Raw genomic sequence first — 26,566 nt, forward strand, 5'->3', positions numbered from 1 at the left:
GGCATGCAAAAACACATTAATAGGAAATTTCAAAAACCATTACTGTGCAGTATTTTCCATTACTGCTGCTCTTTGCTTTCAACCCTGTTTATACCAATGATCTATTTTATATATATATTATGTAATATATATATATATTCATACACACACACCCCTTACTATTTGTTTATTTTGTATAGTGATTTACTCTCGAGCTTCTGTATTGGTTATTAAAAAACTTCAGTACAATCAGTCGTTTTTTTTCAGGTAAGATATTACCCTTATATTTTGTGGGCTCATTCTTAAATGGGTCACGTCAAAACAGAATTCAGTATTCAAAACCACACTTGTCAAGAGCCAGAGAGGCCTGAGAGAGACTCAATTATAAAGGTTTAATTATTGGTAATGGTAATCATTTGCTAAAGTGAAACATTGTTAATTTACTCAAATCTATCAAAATGACAATAAAAACAGATGCATTAAAATTTTTTACTTCGCCTCACTTTCCCAATTGAAAAGAAGGAAAATAGTCTGCAGAAGGGAAAAGGAAAGGACATGGTTAGTTAATAAGTTTATAATTAGCTCCTGAATGATCGGGAGTTCACTGTAAATTTTTCAAGACCTCGAAGCAGACATGAACTCATTATTTCAGGAAAGACGTGTTTTTTCCTTCCCCAAACCCCAGTGGTTTGAGAACTCCAACTACCGTTATTCCCAACACATGATCCTATTTATCACGCAAAATAAATGCGCAGAGTAGAGTTCATTTGCTTCCTCACATTCATCATTCTTTCCATGTGAAATTTTTAACATCTAAAATGGCAAAACTCCAGTGACATTACCATAAAAACATGTAAGTACAAAAAATAAGGAAGTTAACAGTAAGGTTTAAAAAATTATTAGAAACAAACGCCAAGCCAGTTATCAACCTGGATAGAAACATGATACAAATCCAAATTGACAGTAGGTAAAAACACTTCTAATCTTGCGCATTTTAGACAAGGGAACTGTATTTCATCAATTGAAAAATCACACCTTGCCCGACGGGTCACTTAGACTGACCAAATGCTACAGATTCTTTAAGTCAAAGAAGCAGAAAAGGTCAAAATCCCTATCTTCCTCCTGTAAGAAAGAAGACTGGATTGGCATGCATGGGAACCCAGAGTCTAGACAAAATCAACACTGCATCTTAAACTCACTGCTCAACATTACTGCGGCTCTCTTCTCTCCTGGAGATGGCTTGCAAACTCCGAGTTCTTTGTCTCACCCCACACGTTTGCTCTGCACATTCTCAACCTTCACTATAAGCACCACCGCTCGACCTGCTCCTCAGGGCAGCACGGAAAGGGACGTGGCACTCACAGGGTTCAGGGAGGGCATGCTGGGTGCCCATGTGACATACCTTTTGCTCAGGCCCACTGGAGCCCTCCTCTTCCTGAAGATTCAGCCTGGGCTTGCCAGGTGCAGGACAAGTCCTGTTCATCTTTTTCATAGTGACAGGCACACAGGGTTTAGGCTCTTCGATGCCAAGCTTGCTGGTTTCCTCCGGAGATTTCTGATATGCTGTGAGTGGGGATGCTGGTTCCTCAACGCGAGCTGCTCCGTGTAGTTTTGGTTTGAGAATTTCCTTCGCATTCTGCTTTCCTATGTCATTTTGGGATTCTGGAAGGTAAGCTTTTGTCTTTGCTTCTGGAGTGACTTCTGCATGGCTTCCATTGGCTTCAAACTGTCCCGATTCTCCTTTGAGATACGAGGTAATGGAATCTCTACATTGGTCAGGGCTGCAAAAGACAAAAACGTGCAAACAGGGCTGCCACAGGGCTCCAAACAGTGCTTTACAAACATGCTAACAACTCAAAGTACAAAGGCATTAAATTTGATCCCTGGATTTAGAGTGGGAGAAGCTGTTACAGGCATGGCTGTGAGCACATACGCTTAGCTTCGTGCACTGCCCAACCTGGCCAGCTATGATGCCATCTTTTTCAATTTCGGCTCTACAGGTATGCGGATTTTATGTCCTGAGAAGTGATCCTGAGAGGTTTATACACATATTCTGAGTTTCTCACTCTATCAACCTAGAAGTGGAGGATATTTCAAAAATCTTTTAAAAATCACTGGTAAGAAAAGCTGAACAGGGTCTGGTGCGGTAGCCTGGTGGCTAAATCTTCATTTTACATGCCCTGGGGTCCCATATGGGTGCTGCTTTATATCCCATCTGCTTCACTTCCCATCCAGCTCCCTGCCTGTGGCCTGGGAAGACAGTCGAGGATGGCTCAAAGTCCTGGGACCTTGCAGCTGCGTAGGAGACACAGAAGAAACTCCTGGCTTCAGAATGGCTCAGCTCTGGCCATTGCGGCCGCGTGGGGAGTGAATCAGCAGATGGAAGATCTCCGTTTCCCCTTCTCTGGTAAATCTAACTTTCCAATAAAAATAAGTAAATAAATCTTTGGCCTTTTTTTCTTTTTGGTAACAAAATGATGTTTTAGTGTTTGCTTAGCAAATGCAGAAGCACAGTAATTAACTATAAATTGTTTCATGTGTGCATAATCTGATATACATGTATCTAGTCTTTCAAGTCACTTTTAGATTATCTTCTAAATAAAGTATTCATTTTTAAACAAAATACTCCATTCTGGATGGATAAGGACAAAAACAGGGTCTCTGAAGACTCTGTACAATACCCTTTCGCAAATTCAGTTTTTCCAGTCTGCACCTCTGCCTAAATTCTATTCTACACAGGCGAATGCCAAGAACAGAGTTGATTGTAGAAGAACAAGGGAACTCGTAAGAATTCTGTGTATGTAATACACAGGCACAGCCTATATTAAACAAGGAGTTTCAGCAAGTTTAATATGTAAGTTATTTCCAAATATTAAAACATAATTCATATGACTACACCAGAATATAGAATCAAAACTAGCACTGCTTGTCCATTTGGTGGACTTTACACAGATTTTTCAAAAGCAGTATTATAAGTTTTTAAAAGGTTTTATAAACCTTTTTTGGGAAGTTGTATTAACTCTCCTTGTTGGGACATTTTCCTGAGCAAGAACTTATCAATTTCCTTACATTTAAGTTTTATCACCAGTTGTCACAGAAGGAAAATACATTTTAATCTAATGTGTGCATCAATCAAAGTAATGCTGATAGACTAATACTTGTACAAATCATTCAGGAGGCAGGATTCATGCTTAACTTTTTGCTATTTGAGGCAATTCATGGAGAGATGATAAAGTGATGTTCTGACAACTTGGAAATTCTTAGGAACCCCGGATCTTACCTTTCCAAGAGCAGGACCTGAAACATGAGCAGGGGATTATTTTGATTAAAAACAAATGTCTATGCTAATCTAGTATCTGGAGTCAAGAATTACAAGTTTCAGGGGCTGGCACTGGGGAGCAGAGGGTTAAGACTCTGCTTACGATGCAGCATGTCCTCCGAGTTCTGGTTTGAGCTTGGCTGCTCTGCTTCCAATGCAGCTCCTCACTAACGTGCTTTGGAAAGCAGTGGAAGATGTGCCACGTGCCGGGGCCCCTCCCATCTATATGGGAGGCCTGGATGAAGCTCCTGGCTTCAGTGTGACCCCACCACACTGTAACAGCCATTTGTCACTCTGTTGTTCAAATAAGCAAATATAAAGATCTCTATGGAAAAGAATGACATGTTTAAATGATGAAAAACAAGTAAAAAAGCAGAAGAACATAAAAGGTTAATAGTGTTCTTAGTAAGACGTGTCTTTATGCTTCTCTTCATTTCCTACATTGACATTTTAAAAATACTCAATATAGGAAATGAACAACATTTTGAGAGCTATTGCCAGATAAGGTTGAATTGATTTTTGTACCCTGTATTTTCATATTGTGTATGCATATGATTTTTAATAGTTAGAAAAGCAATATAAATATTTCTATTTTGAAAGATTTGGACTTTTCTTTGACCATGAATTACCTAGGTGATAAGAATAAGGCACATAAAAGACTGTGAGGAAAGGCACTGTAAAACTCTTGGGCATGTATGTTAAAATTTATTTATTTTTGCTTCAGGCTCTTGGTAGTTGAGAATAATTTGAATGTGATTTTGTCCTTCCAGATTGGCATAATGAATCAACCTTTAAGCAGGCATTATGCACAAATTAGAACGGTAATTTGCCAAAAAAATTAATAATCATGGCTATAAAGCATGTTTTCAAAACATCCTGCTAACAGATAACCTCGCACGTCACTGGACTTTCCTGTCCCAGACACGGAGCCATACCTGTCATCCAGTCGATCCAGTAGCCCACCAGTGATTCTTCGAGCTTGAGCAGGAGACTCGAGATTTCCGCTTGATGTCTCGTTCTGCCAACCTGTAATTGAAGACATTTCCAGTTCCGCTTGCTGAACCCTTTTAAGAATAGCCTGTACTTTTTCTTCTGTCATTTCCTCAGACTCTATGCCTTCTTCAAGTTCAATGTCCTCAAATAGAGACTTGAGTTTTTCTTCCGTCATCTCCTCAACAGGGCCAGATTTTCCTTCCTCCTGCTGCTCAGCAGAACTTACTGCTACTTGGCTAGTCTGTGTCAATGGCTCTGCTGGGTTAGCCCCTGTGGGGACCCCAGGCAAGCTTCCAAGGCATTGAGGATACTCACTCAGACACACATCCTCCAACTGGGTCTCATCTACATCCACTGCTTCGGGCATTTCTGTTAAAGGCACTGAGTCTTCCAGTTTGCTGTCTTCTAAGGAAGTGTCTTCTGCAGTTACGACTGGAGGTCCATCTGCTGAATGCTCTACGTTCCCTTGGGAAGGCACTAGCCCATCGCTCAGTCTACTGGGGGTCCTAAGGGGCGACTCTATGCTAGATATATCGCTAAAGTAATCATCTTGCTGCAAAGGGGTGGGTGGTGTGTAGTGCAAGCCTGTGGGGGTTTCCAGCTCCACTTGAAGGGAAGGATAACCTATGGAAGACAGTACAGTTGGACTGACTGGAATGAATCAGAATACATCAAACAAAAACACATGGAATGACACGGTTTATCAGGCATGAAAATGTATGATGAAATACAGAATGTTGACAAACTTACTGATTTAGTTCAATTAAATGTAATACAATGAAGTAATAAGCCTAGTGCAAACTACAATAAAAGAATACTAACATCAATTTTATCAGTTTGGTCATTTTAATATAGCAACTTAAATATGCAGACTAATTTAATCCAACTTAAAAGTTAGCTGTTACATAATATACATTTACTTTACAGTAATTATTATCCTTCTACCTTTAGCATGCAAAAGTCATACTGTGGTAGACTGCAGTAAGCCACAAAAAATTTGATTAACAAAGATTTAATTTAAAAGCCGTACATAGGAGCAATACAATCCAACTCTAATTGTTTTACATGCAGCTTACAGCAAAGACAAATGAAGTTAATTTTTGGAAAGAGATGATTATTACAGTTTAGAGCAGTAGCACCAGGAAAAAGAACCTAAAAACATGAGAAGAAAATGCTTTGAAAAGCAGAGTAGAAAAGGTGTCCTATAAAGTTCTGCAGTGACACGTGACAGATGAAAAGCTGGAAGTGTACAAGGATACCTCAAAAAGTTCATGGAAAAAGAAATTAGAAGCTTGTTTTGGTGCAAAAAATGTAAAATCCACGCACATGCAAATTTTCAAAATGTTTCTATAAATTAAGTACCATGAAACAACTATACGTGGATTTTTAAATTATTTTGCATCAAAATAAACTTACCTTTTAATTCCATTTTCCATGACCTTTTCCAGGCACACTTGCAGACAGATGAATATCTTGGAGAAGTGGATGATGGAGTCTGCTCTGAACCATGGACCAAATAACGAGAGAAAACCAGGTGATAGACAAAGAGGTGCGAATCTACTTGCAAAGAGCACTCTGAATGGTCATGACCACACTATGAAACACAGAGTTCATGAGCTAGTCCACCCAAAAGGGAGGGAGGGACAGAAGAGCTGGCTTCCAACACTGCTCTGTGGGCTACCAAAGCATTCTTTTGTCTCAGCAGAGAGCAAATTCAACCATGGTCTGGTCATGGTGAGGAAAGGAGGTTTCAAAGCCCAGTGAAGAGGAGAGACAGGAGAAAAAGGCAACGGGGCACATTTTCTGAATGTATTGTTCTGTAAAACTAAAGTCGAATTGTCCCATCAGTTCCAAAGTAAATTTCAACCAAGCTGCTGTTTCAGTTATGGTCACTCATGAACCAGAATGTTGTGGAAAGATTAGCTAAAACTAGCTGGAGTTAATAAGGAGCATAAATGAGATTTGCTTCATCTATACATTCCTAAATTTCCTTAAGAAAATTTTAAGCAAGGAATATAAAATACGAAGATATAGCAAGACACACTTATACTTTTACATTAAATAATTCTAATTTTCAGATGTGAATTGATGTTCCTGAAAACCAAGTATTTCTGCTGTGTTTTACTGATTGCTTTATTAGAGGTGCTTTTCTTAAGCTTTTTTCTTTCCTGAGAATTAGAAGACCTGCGCACACTACCATTTGTCAGCAATTCAAAATCAAAAGAACAGTGATCAGTGTCTAGTACAAAGCCTGTACCACTGCATGGCTTCACCTGTAAAACAAAATCCTGAAGCAATTTCCCCGCAAGGTTCCACGGCATTTATAAACACTTCTGCTCTTACAGCAGCCATTAGCTTTGCTACAGGAGGAATAGGTAGACTCTCGATTTTCTGTTGTCATCAACTGTGGTAGGCACAAAGCAAGAACCTGAGCTCTTCCCGCATCACATGTGCGGATTTAGAACTGAATGACTCGGGACACCTTCACCAGGTTAAAAGTGGAAAAAATTGATATTTTTCAAAATTTGGGACAGTGCAGAAGTCTCCCTAGTTCCTCCCTGTGCCTGCTTGGTGCCACTGAATTTTCTACTTCATACTCGTTATAGGGATTCATTTCCATGTGTGAAGGTAAAATAATCTTACGTTTTCTCAATATGTTGATTAAAAAGCCCCAAAATCATATAAATTAAGTCAAAGTGAAAAAATTATATTTGTGACATCTGTGCTGAACAATGTTAAAATGCAGCCACCTTTAAAATATAGTAGGTTACATCAGTGCCTTTTTTTTTTAGAAAGAAAAGCAGCAGCGCTTATAAAGTTAAAACTAAATGAATAATGAAAACAATCGTGTGATACACTGGAAATTTTTTAGTACATATTTAAATATTCCATTCCTGGACAATAATTTACCATTTTATCCTAATTTCTATAATACATGCTAAAAGCTGATTCAGTATCTTGCTTATTTGCTGAAAGTGGATCACAATTTAGTTTTGCAGGTGTGAATAAGAAATTACCAGATTTTTAGGTTAACATAAAAAGTTAAATGATAAAAGTGTTTTCTAGATTTTAAATTGTTTTTTGGTGGGTTACACAGAACATTAAAAACAGCAACTCTTCTGGGTAATGGGTTTTCATGGCACATTGCTAACATTCTAAGCTACAGAAACACTGACCAAGTTTGCTCTGGTCTCAGAGTGCTTATTTGCAGACGTTGGTAGAGAAAATGCTGAGAAAATGAGAAATTAAATCAAGCCAATCACAATATAGCTGGTTTGAAGCAACTGCCTTAATAGGCTGCAGTTTCAAATTTTATCAAGCAATTACATAAATATGAACATTAAAGTCAATTACCATCAACGGAGTCATGGAAAACATTGTTCTCATCTGCAAAACTTCTGGTGCCTGAAATATTGCCATAATCAAATATTGGTCCTTCTAGCAGAGTCACTATATCTATTCGATTAATTTTTGTCAAGACCGAAGTTAAGGCATCAGCTGAAAAGGAAAGAAAAAAAAAGGTTGAAAACCCAGCTGAATTCTTTTCTTCCAGCCAGCGCAACATCCACTAGGACAGGGCTTCTGTAGCTTTCTTGGCATTTTGGCTTGTCCTCATTCTAGCTCAGCACCAGCCATCCCCAGCACACAAACCCCTCACTGCAACAGACAGGAGGTTAGGGTCTCACAATCACATTGTCAAGCTCAGGTCAGAATGGCATCCTACTCTAACAGAGCAGATGGCCTTCAAAAGTTAGACAACTTTTAGTTATAAGAGAATCCAATAAAACGTTCAACAAATTCCTTTCCTTTAGGATGTCAAAATGGGTTCTCAGTCCTGTTTGATGGTTAACATTGTAATGATCCACCAAGGTCAGGCTGACCCACAGTAATTGGTTCCAGATTGCTGTGGCTTGGCGTGTGCTAAAGGATATCACCATTCATATCCAACCAGTTCCAACCCAGCCCTAAGGCATTCTCTTCCATCACAAATGAAGCTGCACGAAACTGCCTTAATACAGTTCTTGCCCTCCTTTCTGCACCTTCTTGTATTTCTACCTCTGGTCACAGCAATAACTGTTCAGTGTTTCTGATGACCATTCCATGATTTAACAGCTAGAATTTTGTTTTCATTTTTGATAGTCACAGAAAGAATGACAGAGAAAAAGTTACTGCTTGCTTTCCAAAACCTTTCTAAGAGAAGTTTAAACACTTATACAAGTGAAACTTTAAAAACCTTGCTGTTATTTTATATTAACCTGTTTTTACTTCTCTATATTTGAACAGATTGAAAGTGGGTTCATTAACTTTTGAAAGTCAAAGGTAATATAACATTAGCATACTTGTCGCATTTTTTCCGTCTCTGGTAACCCATTTTTTTAATAACATGAAGCTCTGGGAAATTAAAGAATTTGGATTTTCCACACGTATTTGATTGATCTCATCCACTGAAAAATTGAGTTCCCTTGCCAGTTCTGCAAAAAGAAAGAGAATTACGAAGATTGCATATTTTACTTTCACTACATACATTTCATAAAAGTAATGTTCAAGTGCTATAAAACCAGACATTTTACAGAAAAATCTAAGGAGCACCTTGTGCATTAATCTCCGCATACTGGATGTCACAACAAAGCAGTAATCATACTCAGGCTGTGACTTATTCCACTGAAGTAATTCCTTAGCGATAGTCCTATTACAGATCATTGCATGAAGATACATTGTCTTTATAAAGATTATGTTGATGGATACTTTAAGTTGAACCAAGTTTTACAGTTTAAATAAATTGCACCTGCGGACAGATACCGGGATTCTCTCTTCCATTGGTGAGCTGGCCGAGTTTCCTCTGAGCAGCCTCCGTGACATGCCTTTCATTCACATAGTCCACCTGCACACCTTCAAGTTTCATGAACTCCAATGGGGAGGTCAACTGATGACTCCAGGCCAGATCATCGTAGGTAGCATGCAACCACTTTGTGTACAAAATAAAGGGGAGAGAGCTTTCTGCCCCTGTTGGTGCAAGCAGTCCTCCATTCAATCTTTTAAATGCACAGTATCCTTGGAAAGATACACAGGATCCGAGTATTCCTGGCTACCTCAGGAGATGGAGACTCACATTTCACTGTAAATTGTTGTCTACCCTCATAGGTGTGTTTTCCTGGCAGTGATTATAAAAATGCTCCAATGGAAAAGGTATTGGCAAGATTCTACTTCCTGTAAGGAGTACTTCCAGCTATTTAGAAAAATGAATTCAGAGGCTTAAAAACTATGCTTGGCCAAGTGATTCACTTCTAGAAACCTATTCTGACAATACCTAAAGACTGCCTAAAGTGATTTGACACTGTGGCAATTTACTAATGAGTAACTGAAGATGATCTACATGTTGATCTCATAGAGAAAAGTTAATTTTGGGCAGTGGCTTGCAAACTATGTTGCTCATGGCCTATAGTTAGAAATATATTGTGTAATGGTATTTATAAAAATAAAGCCATAGCATCCTGAAGAAAAATGTAATATCACTTTATGCAATTTATAGGCATTTTCCTTTATATTCCACTTAGTAGCATAAATTTATTTCATGGTTAAATAAAATCATAAAATCACCTTGGAATCCATAGTTAGAAAATACCATAATCTTCATCTGTTAGCTCTGCTTTTTTTCCATGAAAGTCAAGATCAGAGGACATTTAATTTTGTAGAAAATGATATCATTTGTTACAAATACAAAAGCAGATTACATGGTATACATATAATAAAATAGTTTTATGGAAAATGCAAAATACAGTATAGATGTTTTTTGAAGGAGAGACTTAAATTTACTTAAATGTAAGCATAAACTAATTCTCAACCAGATAGATATATCTTTAAAAGATCTTCAACTCTCTGCATGTTAAGAAACAGTACTCCTACTGTCCAACAAATCTGCATGACAAAACTGCATCTACAGTCTGATAACACAAAATTATGCCAATGTTAAGAATTTACCGTGACAAAATTAGATATTTATGCTATCCAAAAACAAAAAATCAACATTTGCTTCAGTTTTTTTTAAGATTACAGTGTCCAATGTTAAAATATAAATACTTAGTAATGTTTGTCAGCAAATATGTGACTCTCTCTCAACTGACTGCCAACAATTACCCAACCTGTCTAGTCAGCACTCCACTGGGTTCCTGCTCACTGGCAGTGAACCTAAGAGAAGGGAATTGGAGGAGGAGGAAGTGAGGCTTGAATAAGTGGTAGAGGTGGTGGGGACGTAGGGGGTCAGGGGCAGTTAGTGGGAAAATATTTAGATAACTTGGTTTTCCATTACATTTCCACTTCAATAACAGAATTATAGGGAATATATGTTGCTGATGGAATGCAAGAAGACTTTAGCTATGACTGATGAACATAATTTTAACTTTTATGGCTTTTGGCTATACACAGAGTATACACAATTTTAAAAAAAGACGGTGGTGGGGGGAGGGGTTGATGCAGCGATGACAACGCTGCTTGGACAGCCCACAGCCCGGAGTGTCTTTCAGAGTGCTCAGGTTAGAGGTCAGCTCCACTTCCAATTCCAGCTTTTGGCTGGTGTGTACTCTGGGAGACAGCAGGTGGTGGCCCAAGTATCGTGGTGCCTGCCATCCATGAAGGAAACCCAGATTGAGCTCTGGGCTTCTGGCTTTGGCCTGGCCCAGTCCTGGCTGATGCTGGCTTTTGGAGAATGAAATAGTGGACAGAAGATCCACTTGTCTCCCTGCCTTTCAAATAACAAGAGAAAAAAAAAAAAGGAAAAAACAACACAATCTATAAAACTTCACACGTCCTGCTTCATGTGAGGTAGTGTTTAGTTACAAAGCTGAATTGTTGACATAGCCCCTCATCTTTCATCTTCAATGAAATGAATCAAGTCAGATATTCCTTTTCTACACCCTGAACATAAATGGTTTCCTTCATTCACTGAACCGGTTTTTTGAATTGAACGTGCAAGGATTAATTTGCATTCTGTTTTAAAATGATCTCTAAGAAGTTTATTTGAAAGAGTTACAATGTGAGGGAGAGGGAGACAGATCTTCCATATTCTGATTTACTCCCCAAATGACCATGGTGGCTGGGGCTGGGCCAGGTCAAAGCCAGAGGCCTCGAACTCCATCCAGATCTCCTCGTGTGGGTGGTTATCTTCTGCTGTATTCCCAAGCATATTTACAAGGAGTTGGACCAGAAGTGGACCAGCCTGGACTTGAACCAACACATAAGAATGCCAGTGTTCTAGGTGGTATCTTCACTTGCTATGCCGCAACACCAGCACCATTTAGAAAAAATTCAAAATTCAAACTTACTATCATTTCCCTGCTTTCTGGTTAATATAAATATTATAAATAATCTGAATTTCTATTAAAAATAAAAATTTTCTTTAACCAAACATTTGACCAAAAAGTAATTTTATTTAAAGATTAAAAGCACCAGATAGATAATACAACAGACTGCTTGTGTACAAAGGTACTTCAGAAGGTTTCTGGAAAAACTGAATCAGCAGCAAAGTTCATTCTGATGCAAAAAATATGGAAGACATGCAGCTTTTCATAATGTTTATTCTATGAACTTTCACTGTATTTTTTTCATTTGGGAGGCAGAGCAACAGGGAGATAGAGACAGAGATCTCTTCCATCTGCTAGGTCACTCTCTAAATTGTTGCAACAGCCAGGGCAGGGGTAGGGCTAGGCCAGGAACCAGGAGTTCCATCCAGGCCTCCCATGTGGGTGGCCAGAATGTGACTGCTTATGGAGCTGTGTGCTGCCTCACAGCAGCAAGAGGTGGATCGGCAGCACAGGTGGGATTTGATCCCAGGCACTCTGATAGCAGTTACGGGTATCCCAATGGCGGCTTAGCCTGCCATGCCACAATATCAACCCCCTCCATGAATGCTTGGAAGACTCCTTATATATCATAGCAAGTGTGAATATGACTCCCATATGATTAAAATTGGTTTTCAACAGTTGCAAAGAGTAATGCTCTGAGGATGTAAGTTACAGGACTGAGTTGTGCTTTATGGGACAAAGTAACTTGCTGTTGGGTAAACGTTCATTCTATCTAACCAGAAGTGGCATTATGAAGAAAGCTGCTACATGTAAAGTAAGACTGAGAGTAGGGCTGCGGCACACTAGTCCTTAGTGTGCAGGTTTACATAAAGCTCTGGGAAAATACAGCATATGAACGTCCACATAGCTGGGACTGTGGAGGATGCAAATGCCTTGTCTTGGTTGCTGGTTTATAAGAACATTTACAGTTAACTGCTTGTGTACAAAACAATACAATCAAGAAGTCATACTTGTTTCATTCGGGCACACTTACCTGTCCAACTAAGTCCCAGGTGATCGGCTACTATTGCCATCCTGATATCTGTCCGTTCACAGGGACTCTGTGGACCTACGATTTACAATTTCTTAATTAAAATAATCATCAAGAAAGACACCATCCTGGAAAATTGCTTTTAGCAGTACTCAGATTTTACAGAGACACTAATGCTAACACTGTACACTGAAATGTGTCCTAATCACCTACATGAACACCGCTTTCCACATGGCTCACGTGTTGTTCACCTGCATCAGGCCAATGTCAGACTACATGGATGCTCAATGTAATGGGGTTGAACATGCTGACAAGCTAGCTACTTCACGACAGGTACAGAGTTGTGTTGGTGAAGACACCATGATGGGATTTCAACAGGTGTGCTTGGCTTCCACAGAATCATACCCATTAGCACATGAGAGAGAGAGAGAGAGAAAAAAAAAAAGTTGTTCATCTTCAATGACACCAATCTCTTCAGCATGCTCCCCCTCGCTGTCTACCGTGTAGTTGGATTCAAAGGAAGGAAGAAGAGTAGGTAAGACAGCACACACAGATGACAATGACAGAATGAGCAACTACGGTTAAGTCACTTCACAGGCAATCACGACAGGTCATGCACTACGGTCTACGAGTTGGCAAGTGTTTACAAACTACGCTCCTTCTCCAGGAGGTGAGCAAAGAACGCTCAAGAAACCTGACTGCCTTCATTCTCACCAGTCCTCCTACTGCTCCTCCTCTCACTGCCGGCCTTTGCACTCTTTGATTTTAAAGGCGCTGCCTCTGTTTTCTTATCTCTAGTAGACTTCGTGGGAACGGAAGGCTGGCCACCCCGGGAAGTCTCGGACAATGACGACGTGTTTCTTGAGGTACTTTCTTCCTCATCGGACAGCTCGGACTGCAACTTTTTGTCTTCTTCAGAGAGGCGGTCCACAAGCTTTAAGGTCTCACCACTAATTCCCTTAAAATATTCAATGGAGTGTTTACATACTTCCTTAAGCTGATTTTTCCTGACTTTAATTGTGCTGGTGCTGGTGGTGCTGGTGGTGCTGGTGGTGCTGGTGGTGGTGCTGGTGGTGGTGCTGGTGCTGGTGGTGGTGACACAGGTGGATCTTACCTTGACTGGCAACTTAGATGGAACTTGTTTGACCTTGTCTCTCTCTGGCCGCCCTTGTTTTTGTGTAGCACATGCTTTTCTAACTGAAACCGTGTTATCCCTGTGTGTGTTTTTTATTGGAATCCTGGACTTTCCATCTATACATGAAGAAGGAGGAATGGTTCTGGCTTTCTCAGATTGACTAACCTGCTTTGTTTTACTTGCCTTAATGCGTGGTATATGGTTTGGTGGGAGGTTATCTTTTGGTGAGGTGGCCTTTATGGGAAGTTTGGATTTTTGCCTAATCCCTACGGATTCCTTTGTCCTTTGCTGTTCCCCTAGAACTTTCTGCTTCTCTTTGACACAGTGTCCTTGTAGCACCCCTGTCTTTTTGCCTGGTGAGCCTTTCACTGGATTGCCTCTCTCAGTGGTGCAGCTGCGTGTGGGTTGTTCTCTCAGCACTACATTACTCATCGTGTGATCTGTCTGTATGGTGCAAGAATCCAAATTGTTGTTGTTATTAAAGTTATCTTTTTGAAAATCATGTTTCTCTTGGGGCCTAGTGCCCATCTGGCTATTGACTGCATTGGAAATCATGCTCACAGCTTCGTGTTCTAATCCCTGACCACTGGTCACCACAGCGTCTAGCTTATCTGTCGCTTCTCCAGAGCCTTCTTTCTTCATGGTCATGGTAGAGGCAGAGATTCCCATCTTTATAGGCGTGCGCAACTTGGGATCAACTTTGGAGGTGCTGCTGGCGGCTGCTGCTCTCTCCGGAGAGCTGCTCCTGGCTGGGCCTTCCTGACACTCTCCGCTGGTCGGGCTGCTGGGGGGAGGTTCCACTGGAGGTGCCTCTGCATTTCTCTCTACAGTGGTTTCTACAGTGGTGTCCCCTGACTGTGGCTGTGCTGTGGCTGTGACCATACTCTCATCCCCTTCCCCCTGGTCCCCTGACTTCCCTTCAGAAGGATGCTCACCAATCTGAAAAAATTGGAGCCTCTCTTCCACAAAATCCCTCTTGCTCATGTCAATTGCACCACTGCGAGTCATCTCAAACATTTTCCCTTCATGAAATGGGAAGGGGTTAGGCTCACTAGTTGGGGTACTTTCATCAGTTGGCGTTCTGGCTGGCGTTGTATCAGGGGTTGTGGCTGGAGAGCGGTCTTCCACTGCCAGACCAAATGGCTTAGTGTCATCTTCCCGGGACTTACTGTCAAAGACTTCCTCATCCCCCCGATTACTGGACCAAGGGTCGAAATCTAGACCTTTGGTGGCTACTGTTTTAAAGGGAGTGGCAAATTCTTCGTCTACTTTGTAACTGAAGTAAGTGTCAGGAAACACTGATCGGTCAGGATGTCTGCCTTCTAGCGTGAAGAACTGGGCCCCTGACTTCTGCTCAGTCTTATCAGAAGTCTTTTCAGATGAAGAGCTTCTAGAAGATGGCTTATCGTCCTCTGGCCCCACCTTGCCCTCCTCCTCGATAACTTCGAGTTTACTCTGGCTAAAAGAGCGATCGGCTGGTTTCAGGATGCCCTCCATGTTCCAGACATCTTTCTTCAGTTCCACGGTTTGCCCTGGGAGTTTAGAATCGCTCTCGATCAAACCATCATCTTCGTCTTGCAGGTCATAGCCATCCAGGGAGTCGATCTCTGTGGCGTCTGTGTCGTGGGAGAATTCTGCCGTGGTAGCGATGGAACACTCTGTGATGGACTGGTCATTGTTTCCATTCTGGGCAGTTTCGTTCTGAGGCGAATCAAGAGTGAGGCCAACTTCATTCTCTTTTCCAGACCCATTGCTTTCCAGTTCCTTCTGGGCGGGCGCCTTTTCGGCAGACGCTTTGGCTTTTGTCATCTCTTTTTGTTCATCATCTACTTCCTTTAACTTGAAGGTGTATTTTTTGACTGGGACTGGCTGGTAAACAGATTCATCATCGCTGGAGTCGCTGACATCTGCCCCGGGGGGAACCGGTGAGGGGGGCTGCACTCGGATGACTGGTTCGGCCAGCTGGTACTTGTCATGCTCATCCTGCAGACTGACCTCAATCATGTCAACCTCTTTTTCAGGGAGATAAGGAGCCTTCTGTGGCTCGGGCTGGTCGGCCTCCAGCGGTGGAGGAGGGGGAAACTCAATGTAGGCAACTCGGTTTGTTTTAGGCCTTTGGCTGGAGTCTCTGCTCGCGTCACCTGGCATTTCTGGAGTGATGGAGGTCTCCTCCACTGTCTGCTGCTTGAGGGACGTGGATCTGACTTGTTCCTCCTCCTCTGATTCCTCAGAAACCTCGGGAATTGGACTAGGTTTGCCCGGGATGTAAGCTATGAGCGAGTCTGGTGTCTTAGATGTAAATTCGTAACTCACTTCCTCTGAACTGGGTGTTTCTGGGGTCAGAGGGCTTTTCCCAGAGCTGTCTAGAAAGGAGACTTGCTCGAGAGTATCATCTTCTGGGCTACCTTGGGGAGAAGGAGGTTGCTTTGGCTGCCTAGTGGTGTAAAAGGTCCCCCTGGTTTCTTGCACTGTCTTACACTCCTGACTTACAATTTTCTTCACACTTCCCTGCTGAATCTCTCTCTCATACTGCTTCCCCACCTGTACGAAACTCACATACACAGGTAAGGTTTTTATCTCCTTCCCTCCCTCTGTCTGGGCTAGGGGCGCCAGCTTTTCCAATCCATCCATGGGACTGTGGTCAAAGGCGTCACTAGAGGGAGATTCCTTCCCTGGGCTAAACTCTAGAGAATCCGGAGATTTGGTTGGGGAGGTTTCCGTTTCATCTAGAGGTGGACATAAGCCTACATAACTCTGTTTGGACACTTTGCTGATTTCTGAATAGGTCACTTTTGCATCCTGTATGGAATTCAAGTGCTTGGTCTCAACTGTCTCTTTACTCAGACCGGACTGGGCCACCTTTTGTGAGAGTTCGGGTTTCGGAAAGGTGGCCGGCTCACACAAACCACGGGGGCTGCTGGGGGCCGGCGCACTCCTGTCCTCGGCGACTCTGACCGGAATGTGTGAGACTCCGGGGCTCTCAGTTTTCCTGGAGGGCTGAAGTGGAGAGCCACCTGCGCGGTCCCCATCTTTGACAACATATTCCCTATATAAGATCTTTTTGGAGGGAGACTTGACAGTCATTTCCTTAATTTCTGAGAGAGAGCCATTTGTTAACACCTTGTGTTCTCTCTCAGTCACAGCCATGAACTCGTTCTTTGGATCACTACTTGGACTCTGGGGGTGACCCACATGATTCTCTCTTACATCATGAACGAGTACATGCGAAAGTTTTTCTTTCTGTGACTTATTGTTACTGGGTCCAGAACTTTCCCACGTCCTAAAGACCTTTTTGTCCCATGGTCCCTTAGCAGGGGCTAAATCTGAGGTCCCAGGACATGCTAAGTCCGTGGTAGCCTGTTGCTCAGAAAAATGGTCAGGCACCCCTTGCTTGGACAGGACAGTTCTTGGCTGTTTCACTTCATCAGAGCCAGAATCATTTACAACGATCTCGTTGCTCTGGCCGTGCTCGTCTTTGGCTTTTAGTGCCATCAAATCATTTTGCACGGCTCCAGGTTCCTCTGCGAGGTCTAGGCCCTTCTGCTGTCTTTCTCTAGCGAAGACTTGGTAGACGGGTAGCTTGCTCTCCTGTATCTTTTTCACGGGGATTCTGGATTGGCCATCCGGCCGTCTGTCTTCTTCGGACACGTCCCTGCTCTTGGGGTGGGCGCCTTGTTCAAATTTTAATCGGATGGAACTGAGTTTGGATTGCTTGAGCTGAAACCCAGCCTGGGGCCCCTCCGGCGCCTGGCTTGGTGACCCTTGGCTTCTCTGGGCATTTTCTGCGGCCTGGCCGTCTTCGGCATGCGGGGCGAGAGGAGCCCGCTTCTCAGGGCTGCTGACACCGCCGGGGTCTCTCCGTTCCTCGGCCTTGGGGATGCCTGGTGCATCGGGGCCCTGCTGCCTTGTCCTGACCCACTCCTCGTTGGACGCCAGCAGTTCTGTCAGCAGAGCCTTCTCTGGGCTGCCGCTGGTAGAGCTCTGGGAAGCATATTCCTTGCCATTTCTCGGACGCGGCTTCTTCTCCGGGGACTGCAGTTCATCGTTGAGCTTTTCTGTTTTGTCACGAAAAAACTGCGACACTTCGGTTAGTTTCTCTTCCGCCTCCTTCACGGTCCTGTCCACCCTGTCTTCATAGATTAACTTCTCTCTACCTCTGTCTAATCTGTCCTCGGAAAAGTGCATCCACATGGCATGTTTGGGGCTACCAACATCGCCAGCGTAGTGCAGCACTGTCACTTTCTCAAAATGCTCATCTTTAGACACTTTCCCTACACCATTTTCAGACACATCTTTATAGATTTTGGAGAGGATCTCTTTTTTGGGGGCAGGGGCTACTTTTTCTCTGGCCCGCTTATCAGAGCCCTGTAACTCTGAGCTAGGGGGTCCCGTATGGTCTGTGACCAACTCCTCAGAATCAGAATGAGATACATCTAACTTCTCGGAGAGAAGCATTTTCTCGGCAAACCTGTAAGACTCCCCTCTTAGTTCTGACAACTCATCGTCATGGTACTCTATCGAGTGCTGACTCAAAAGCTTCAACGTTTTATAGGAGTCATCAGATATGAGTTGAGCAGAACTAGGGCGGCTGTCTTCTTCTTGGGACACGGGAGTGTTTACTCTGGAAGATTCCAGATAGGAAGGCAGGGACTCCTCGGCAGTAAGTTCTTCTTCTTCTTGCTGACCCTGTTCCTCTGAACAGGGAAAAGCATCGTGTTTCTCTGGCAGAAAATCTTTTAGGTTAATATCTCCCCGGGATAAGTCTTTCTGAAACACATACATCTCCTTGTCTGGATGCTTTTTTGTTTCTCTAATAATGACTTCAGTGGGCTCAGCTTGGTTACCTTTTTCGATGTGGACTTCAATAATACGCTCCAATTTGGGTTTCATTTGGGTGTCCTTCTCTGTGTGCTGGGCTGAGGCTTCAGCCGCAGTCTTGGGAGTGTCGGGAGCCACCGCCGCCGACTTATGTTCAAATAGACCTGCCAACTCTTTGGAAGGGTCCCGCCCAGACTGGAAGGCCTTCATGATGTCGTGGACTGACATGGTCTCCTCTATCCGCTCCGACGTGCCCTCGCTGCCCGGTGGTGAACGATACACCGTGCGAGTGGTGGTGGTGATGTGCGTCTCCTCTTTCACACGCATGCCTTTGCTCAGCGCCCGGCTGTGGTCCTCGTCATCACAGGTGCCGCCGTTGGCTTGCATCTGAAAGGCCTTCATTTTTTCCTTGATGCTTGACGCGGTGGGCTTTGGTTCTAATTCCATAAAGGTGGGCGGAGGCTTGGGGGACACGGGCTCCTCGGGTTGGGCCTGGGGGGCATCCCCCACGGGGGAGGGCTCGTAGCTCCGAATCACATGCACCACTTCAGTTCTGGTTTCTGTGATGACGGGGGGGATGGGGACCTCGTGAAAAAGGGGTTTGGGGCCAGTGCTCTCAGCGCTCTGTGGGGCCGAAGGCGTTTTCTCGCTTCTCGTTTCAAAGCCGCTGTCGGACAGAGGACTTTTATCTTGGTCATGTTGAGAAAAGTCATCTGGAGACTCTAATATCGTATCTGTTCCGAAAAAAGAATCGGCCATCTTGCACAACTCTTTCTCCGAGGTGGATGGCCTGACGGAGGCCGGAGGCATTTTGAGTTTGTGTTCCTGCAAAGCCATCGCGGGTTTCAAAATCCTCTTCTGTCTTTCCTCGCCGTCCTTTTTGGCATCCTCAAACTTGTACTTCAGGTTGGTCAGTGAACTGCTACTCCCAATGTCGTTGGTCAGGTAATCGATGACTTTGGTCAGGTTGTAATCCTTGTCGGAGGCAGCTTTCGCTTTAACGTGCACTCTCTCAGGCAGGGATGGGGCATGGCTGGCTGCAGCCTGTCTCGCTTCCCGTAGCTCTTCCGCACTGAACTCGGTCCAGTCCTCTTCCGGAGAATGTCCTGCGTCACTCTGGGGGGACTTGGGGGGCCCTTTATTATCCACACAGACGTCCTTCTTTAGGATCTCGCTGACCTTCACTAAGTCTTCCTTGACTTTCTCAACAATTTTGAAAGGTTCCTCGTCTTCCATTCTCCCTTCTTTGGCGAGCTCGGGTTGGAATGGCTTGTCCTCAGGCACATCTGTCTGCAGGATTGCTGTCATCCGCATGAGGTCCTCTTTCATCTCAGCCACGTCTTTTAATATCTCCTGACTGGAAGATAAAGAAGATGGTGTAGACAACTTAAGGGCAGAGGGTGCAAGGAACAGGGGTGACTTAACCGGAGATGAGGTTCGACTGAAATGGGGCTGAGGGCGGGTCTCCGTAGTCAATGCTTTCATGGGTGACAGCAAGGCAGCTGCTGATTTTGTCAGAGAATTCGAGTCTGGGAGTTTCTTTAGAGCTGGTTCTGGTAAAACATTGACTACAGAATAGACGGGCACTGTGATTATTGATGAAGTTACAGATGAGGTAGTTGCAGAGATCGATGACCCGAGGGATGTATAGAGAGCACTTGTGGGAGGAGTTCTGAGAGACGGAAAAGCTGACGGTGTTGCCGCGGGAACGTATGACCTGAGTGGGGAGAATGGCATCGCTGTCGTGGTGGCAAAGGCTTTGTCAACCGTGTCAGCCGCTGCGCTCACGACAGAGCTCACAGAGTTTGTAGCTGTGGAAATTTTGTCCTGTAATGTGGTAGTGGCTTTGCACCCGTTAATTAAAGTTGAAGACGACGGATATTTCAGAGGAGAGATCGAGCCATTGACTAATGCTACCTCTGCATGTCCCGGCATCTGTTTCAAGGGTGATGACAGAGTCGATGCCATCGTGACTTTAGTTGAGGAAATGACATCAACTGCTGACTTAGCTGGAGACACCACTGACTTTAAAGGGGATGAGATCAGTGGTGTTGCTGATGTGATAATGGACTTAAATGGCAAACTTGAGGAATACATGTTAAGGTTGGACTTGGGGGAGGCAGGGGGCGTCATGGTAATGGACGACCTCTCCAAGAGAGACCCTCCTGTAGTCACTGGGGAGGTTCGAGAGGAGAAAGTGGAAGTGGAGGCCAGTCCCTTTAAGGGTGAGGCCTCTGTGACTGCGGGAGGTCTACCCAGGCTGCCAGAGGAAACTTGGAGATTGTATGGAGACTGTGACACCACCGTTTTTATTGGCGAAGAAATTGTCCGAAAGGATCTAATCGGAGATGCCACGTCACTAATGGATTTAACTGAAGATGTCGTTGATGCGCCTAATGTGGATTTGATTGGAGAAGGAGTCGAAACCGACCATATTGATTTTAACGGAGAAGCTGATGGAGTATTAGAGGAAGAACTCGATAAGGAAGTGAAGCCTGACTTGGCTGGCCCAGGCACTGTATTCGCAGCTGTTGTCCAGGACTGGTATGGTCTTGTAGAAAAGAATGGCTTGTATGAGTAAGTGGTGGGGAGGGATCTTGTTGCTCCTGCACTCCGTTCAACTGTTTCTTAAATTTTAAAATGAAATCAAACACAAAAATCAACAAAAATGGTTGAGAAACAGAGAGACCAGAGGAAAAAATTGGTCAGTAAACTTTGAAATCTTACAAAAGCAAGTACAATTGTTTGCATGGCTTAGGATGGAAGAAGCAAAAGGAACAAGCACATGGAGGAGGAAAAATAAATTTCTGCAGACACAACTCATCCAAAGTTTAAAAAACAACTCAAGAAATAAAAAAAGAAAGAAAGAAAAACAGAGCAATGGGAAATGAAAGACAAGAAAAGCACATCGCAACCAAATAGGCCAACAATGAAAAATAGAACACATGAGGAAAGAATTAATGAGGAGAAAAATAACCACGATGGAAAACTGTTCCCTTACTTCCTATTGACTTTCTTATGTGCTGGGTTGGAAATCTCAGTAGCCATTCTGGTTTTGCCTGTATACGTACATGTTCGTTTCGTGCAACCATTTGACTCTCATTGCAGTCATTTTCTGCACCCTCTCCTTGAGCCTTTCCATGATACAGATTGCACCTACTTAGAACCATTTCCGTATTCGTAGCTGTCAATTAAAACTCTAGAACTCTGCTTGAAAAAACCACTCAAGCCTATGTCATGCAGAATCCAAAGTAACTGTTAAGTGACAGGCAACGGATTGCAAACTGTGAAGCCACTGGATTTTAAATCTGTATCTTCCATGCACAGTTCAGTTATGCTTTACACCCATCAAAAGCCAATAAGAGCAAGAAATTTTCTGAGTCAGAAATTTAAACCAAACAAAACAACAAAGAAAAGGAATGTTTGCATTGATGTTTTTCATGCAGCATATTCCTTTTGATGAGGGGAAAAATGTACTATGAAATGATATTTAAATGCATGTGTATGTACACAAAAGGGGGAAAAAAAGAAAATATGGTTCATGGTTACCATAAGCAAGCAAAGCAACTGAAAACGTTTCATCATGCACAAAATACCATGGCAAACAAGCCAATAAAGTACTACCATTTGTATGCCATCTTATGTGCAATAAAAACACTTTAAAAATATTTTTACAACAGCATTTAGAAAGAAGAGTACACTTTTTCCATAGGATGTGAAATATTGGTACCTTTTGAGATTAAGAAAATATTTAATGCTACATATTACAAAATACATCAACTAGGAAATGTATCTATGTAGCTATCTCCATTATGGACAGAAGAACATAGTTTATCTGAGTTTTTTTTCTTAACATAATTTACTTTAGATTCTCAAAAGGTATCGTGGGGAAAAAATCTAAAAAACAGGTATATTTTAAACACCCCATATTTAAGCACCTACAGTGGGATATTTATGTATGTGTATATATGTTTGTCCATTGCAAAGGTACCGATTCATATTCACTTAACTCATGGATACCTCAATCAGTGGAGCAGCCATGAGGTACACCTGCCACTAGGAAAGAATGGTGCATTCTCCTGGTGGGGGCAGAGCAGGGCAAGAAACACACAAAGGAGGTAAGCACATTGGCTGGGGGACGGCAAACACACACTTAACCCTCTCCAATTCTACATCTCTAGAAAGCCAGTCCAGCAGGTCACAGATTTTGAAGGCCTGCCAAGAGACAAGTTCTATACCAAACTTGCAGACAGTCTTGTTCCGTGAAAGCACTGGCTCAGAGTAACAGTGAAACGCAAAGGGAAACAAGCATTGACTTCATTGTTCCTGTTGCTCTTCGGCTGTGCCAGTGCCATTGCTACAATCCCATCCTAGGATCACCAGCTACTCCCACAAAGGTGAAGACTTTAAGGTTCAGACATGTAGAGCATACCCTTGTCTAGGCATACATATTGTTTTAAGGAAGTAGAAGAATTAAGGAAAAACTCATCTACTCATTTCCCTTCCTAGTTGCAACTGGCACTACTATATTACTCAACTTCCAAGTAAACATCACAGTGCAAATGGAAGGTTTGGGAATTCCTTTGATTCAATGATTTAGGCTCAGTCCATACTGCATTTATTTTGGGAAGCACCAGACACGCCAATAATCTCTCCTCTACAATGAAGGATGGCACCATCAGGCAAAGAAATAGTTTTGAACCCTATCTATGCTTTTATACTTAGTGAAGAACAACCAATTTGCTGACGAGTTACACATTTTATGCCTTAATTACATGTATTCTAGGATAACTCTAACAGGGTATTTCTGAATATTAGGCACTGAGCTATGTCAGAATCATTTTCCTAGGGAACAGCATAACAGAGGAATTGTGGCGTCTGGAGTTTTAACACCAATTCAGAGGCCCTGGCATTTCCATAGTTTTGTTTATGTAGTTTTATTCTGATTTCTCACGTAGTACTCTTTGTGTACCCTTTCATAAAACAAAGAGAAATGTTCTCCTACTTCCACCACGAGTCAAGGAAGACAAGCTGCGAATACCTTAAGAAAGGTAATCACAATGATTAACCCTTTCATAAGTGGGAAACGTTTAACTGATTTAGCACAACACTGGTCTTATGATAATTCAGGCATCCCCCCCCCCAAATAAATTCTGATCCTTAAGGCAACGTGCCTGCTCTAAGGTACCTCTGACCCAAAAAAAGCTGATCCATCAAGCCTGTCCAAAGCCTAAGGATTTTGTCTTGCAGTAAGGTTGGGGCATCCCACCAACCACCCTTTGAAGCTTGGGTTTAAACCCCAACTTGGGTCTCAGGGCAAAGGAATATTCCAAAGAAAACTGATATTCAGTATACTCAGTTTAATTGGAAATCCATCTTGCTATACACGCACACCCCCCCCCACACACACACACACTTATACACAACTCTTTCCCTATTGAGTAGCACAGTAGGAGTTAATTTCAGGCCCTATTTCTGAAAGGATTTATAGATCTTTCTGCTATGGCAAAAAAGCCCTGAGATTTGAGGTAGTGTTCGTGAGTGAGGTAACAGCTCATTTCTCTTGTACTCCCATTTTATATTTCAATATTAAAGCTAGGTTCTAACAGTCTATGCTAAGACCATCTGAGCTCAGTGGCAGAGTAGTTTCCTACTATATGTTTTATATGCTATTTTTAATTCCAGAAGATAGGAAACCCCAAATAATGTCTCCTGTTGGTGAATTTCCAAACCTTCTTGTATTCAAGTAACTTTGAGTTAATAGAAACGCCAGGAATGATGCCATAATTAACAACTAATTTCCCATACAAATTCTCTGCAACTCTCCCATGGCTGATGTGAAACTCCTTTCTGTCAGTCAGTCACAGTGCTGCTCCTGGTGCTCTGGGGTCCCCTTGATGGAGAGTGTAGTCCGTGAAGGATGTCATGATAATTACCAGGATATGGAAGGAGAGGGAGGACACAGAGACGGAAAGAGAAAATGAACAAAGACAACTGAGCCTAGGACCTGGACACTTGTAAGACCATTTACAACAGACCAAAACAAGCAGTGAGAAAAGGGTTTAACCTGTCCTGCAAAGATCAGTTTCAGAACTGGTATTTTAATAATTCAAGGGATGGGAGAGAATGAGGACGATGGAAGAAATCAGAAATGAGTAAGCAAATGATTCCCAAAGATAGTCATGAAATAAAATTCTTGCAAAGTGGGAAGAACAAGCATCAGGACTCAGATACAACAACCTTTCTGTATCAAGACAAGTGAGATGACAACCAAAGAAACCTTGTCATCCTATCCACCATCACAAATACATAGGATGGTATGTTTCTCTTTTGAGTAACACTAGTGTCCATCTCCTAGGAGAGTTAACCATCAAGACATTAAAAGCAGTAGGGGTTTATAACTGAAAAGACAGTGGCTTAAAAATGACTTTGAAGGCTATATAATAGGGGTGTTTATACCTAATGTCAAGTGTGTACAAAAGATTAGATTTTATAATAGGCAACTCTTCTTTTGCCATGGGGTTTTCTGATGACATCAAAATTTAGTTGGTATAGAAAAAATGTCTCTTCTTAGAAAAATCCGCATATATTAGTAAATGTGTTAGAAAACTCACTCATTCCAGGCTCAGTCAAGTAGCTGTACCGCTTACGTAAAGCTAAAGATGCAAAGCTCTGGCGTCTATCTGCTTTCTCAGCCTGAAAAAGAAAAGGGAAAAGAGACTGTGTAGGTAGCTGTCCTGTCACAAGGCCGCAGTTGTGAAACATCTTGTAGGATGGCAGGTTGATAGCTTGCCTTGACTGTGACTTTTCTTTGTATGCAATTTCCTCTTGAAGATGTTCATTTTCTACAGAGATTCTGTGGCCCCAACCCAGAATCTCAACCCCATAATCACCATTTAGCAAATACTTGTTTGAAAGTACCAACACAGCACACTACAGGGAACTACGAATGGCAGACGAGCATCACAGAGACTTCTGGTGCTGAACAGTCAAGTTCTCCCAAATCCATTCATTCTGAGGGCACACATATCACAAAGTACACTCATCCCGTGTGAGTACATTCAGAGAAAAAGGCACACATGGTTCATTATTTCAGTCACTATTGTGACTCCTATATGTTAATAGGCATAATGTATAAATTAGACGCTTAATAACAGGTTAGTAATTTAATAGCAGTAATGTTATTGCGGCCTAAGGCTGCTGAGTCTATTTGTTATCATTGATATGTGGGCTTTAAAAATGCATCGATCATATAATTTAGAGCAATGTTAGCAGACTACTTAAAAGGAGAATTCCTCTCAAAATTCATCTGAATTGAAAATGGCCAGAGTACATTTTTTTGTAACATCAATGAGGGAACAAAATTTTTATGTTATATAAAAATTGATTTGCATAAATAAAACTTCATATAATAACCATGATATTGATTTAAAAGTTATTACACAATGGATAGCAAAATACACACCTGTAACTTAAACAAAGGTCTACTGACACACTAGACTGACATATTTAAAAATGTTTCAAGAACTTCATTCTTTTTAAATTGTAAAACTGATTATAACTTTGGAGTATATTGTGAAGTACTCCAGCATGTGAAGAATCATTTTTTTAAAAATACATATTCTTTTCCCTCATCTGAGTTAACACCTGCAATAACAGCATTTATACAATTCCCATACTTCAGCCCTCTGCAACTTCTTTCCTACAGATTCAATTCCTAGCCTGCCTCTTGATAGAATAAAAGCAGAAGTATTCATATTACCTCATCATCTTGATCTGACTCTGTCTCCTTTTGGTTCCAAGATGCATTGCAGAGACAAGGAATATTATAATGGACAGCAGGGAAAAGAATATCAGGATATGAAAAGGACTGAGTAGGGAGCACAAAAATGCAAGCTGATTTAGAAAGCAAACCAAACCAAAGGAAGCCAACAAAAATATTAACAACTATACAGCAGGGCAAACTAATGTGTGACGTTATCTGAAAGCATAAA

At 42.3% G+C, this 26,566-nt stretch overlaps 1 protein-coding gene across 1 annotated transcript in view; it reads right to left on the minus strand.

Annotated features, from left to right (window-relative positions):
• Positions 1-26,566, minus strand: part of ANK3 (ankyrin 3) — a 287,134-nt gene that overhangs the window by 19,337 nt on the left and 241,231 nt on the right. Inside the window, exons 35-42 of the mRNA XM_040975812.1 lie at positions 26,335-26,361; positions 25,187-25,268; positions 13,334-21,193; positions 12,623-12,697; positions 8,632-8,763; positions 7,646-7,789; positions 4,234-4,324; positions 1,382-1,760 (exon numbers count right to left, since the gene is read on the minus strand). Of these exons, the coding sequence (XP_040831746.1) occupies positions 1,382-1,760; positions 4,234-4,324; positions 7,646-7,789; positions 8,632-8,763; positions 12,623-12,697; positions 13,334-21,193; positions 25,187-25,268; positions 26,335-26,361 (8,790 nt within the window). The remainder of the gene's footprint in view (positions 1-1,381; positions 1,761-4,233; positions 4,325-7,645; positions 7,790-8,631; positions 8,764-12,622; positions 12,698-13,333; positions 21,194-25,186; positions 25,269-26,334; positions 26,362-26,566) is intronic.

This window comes from Ochotona curzoniae, unplaced genomic scaffold (assembly GCF_017591425.1).
Source record: "Ochotona curzoniae isolate NIBS_2020 unplaced genomic scaffold, NIBS_Ocur_1.0 contig_2692, whole genome shotgun sequence".
Lineage (NCBI taxonomy): Eukaryota > Metazoa > Chordata > Mammalia > Lagomorpha > Ochotonidae > Ochotona > Ochotona curzoniae.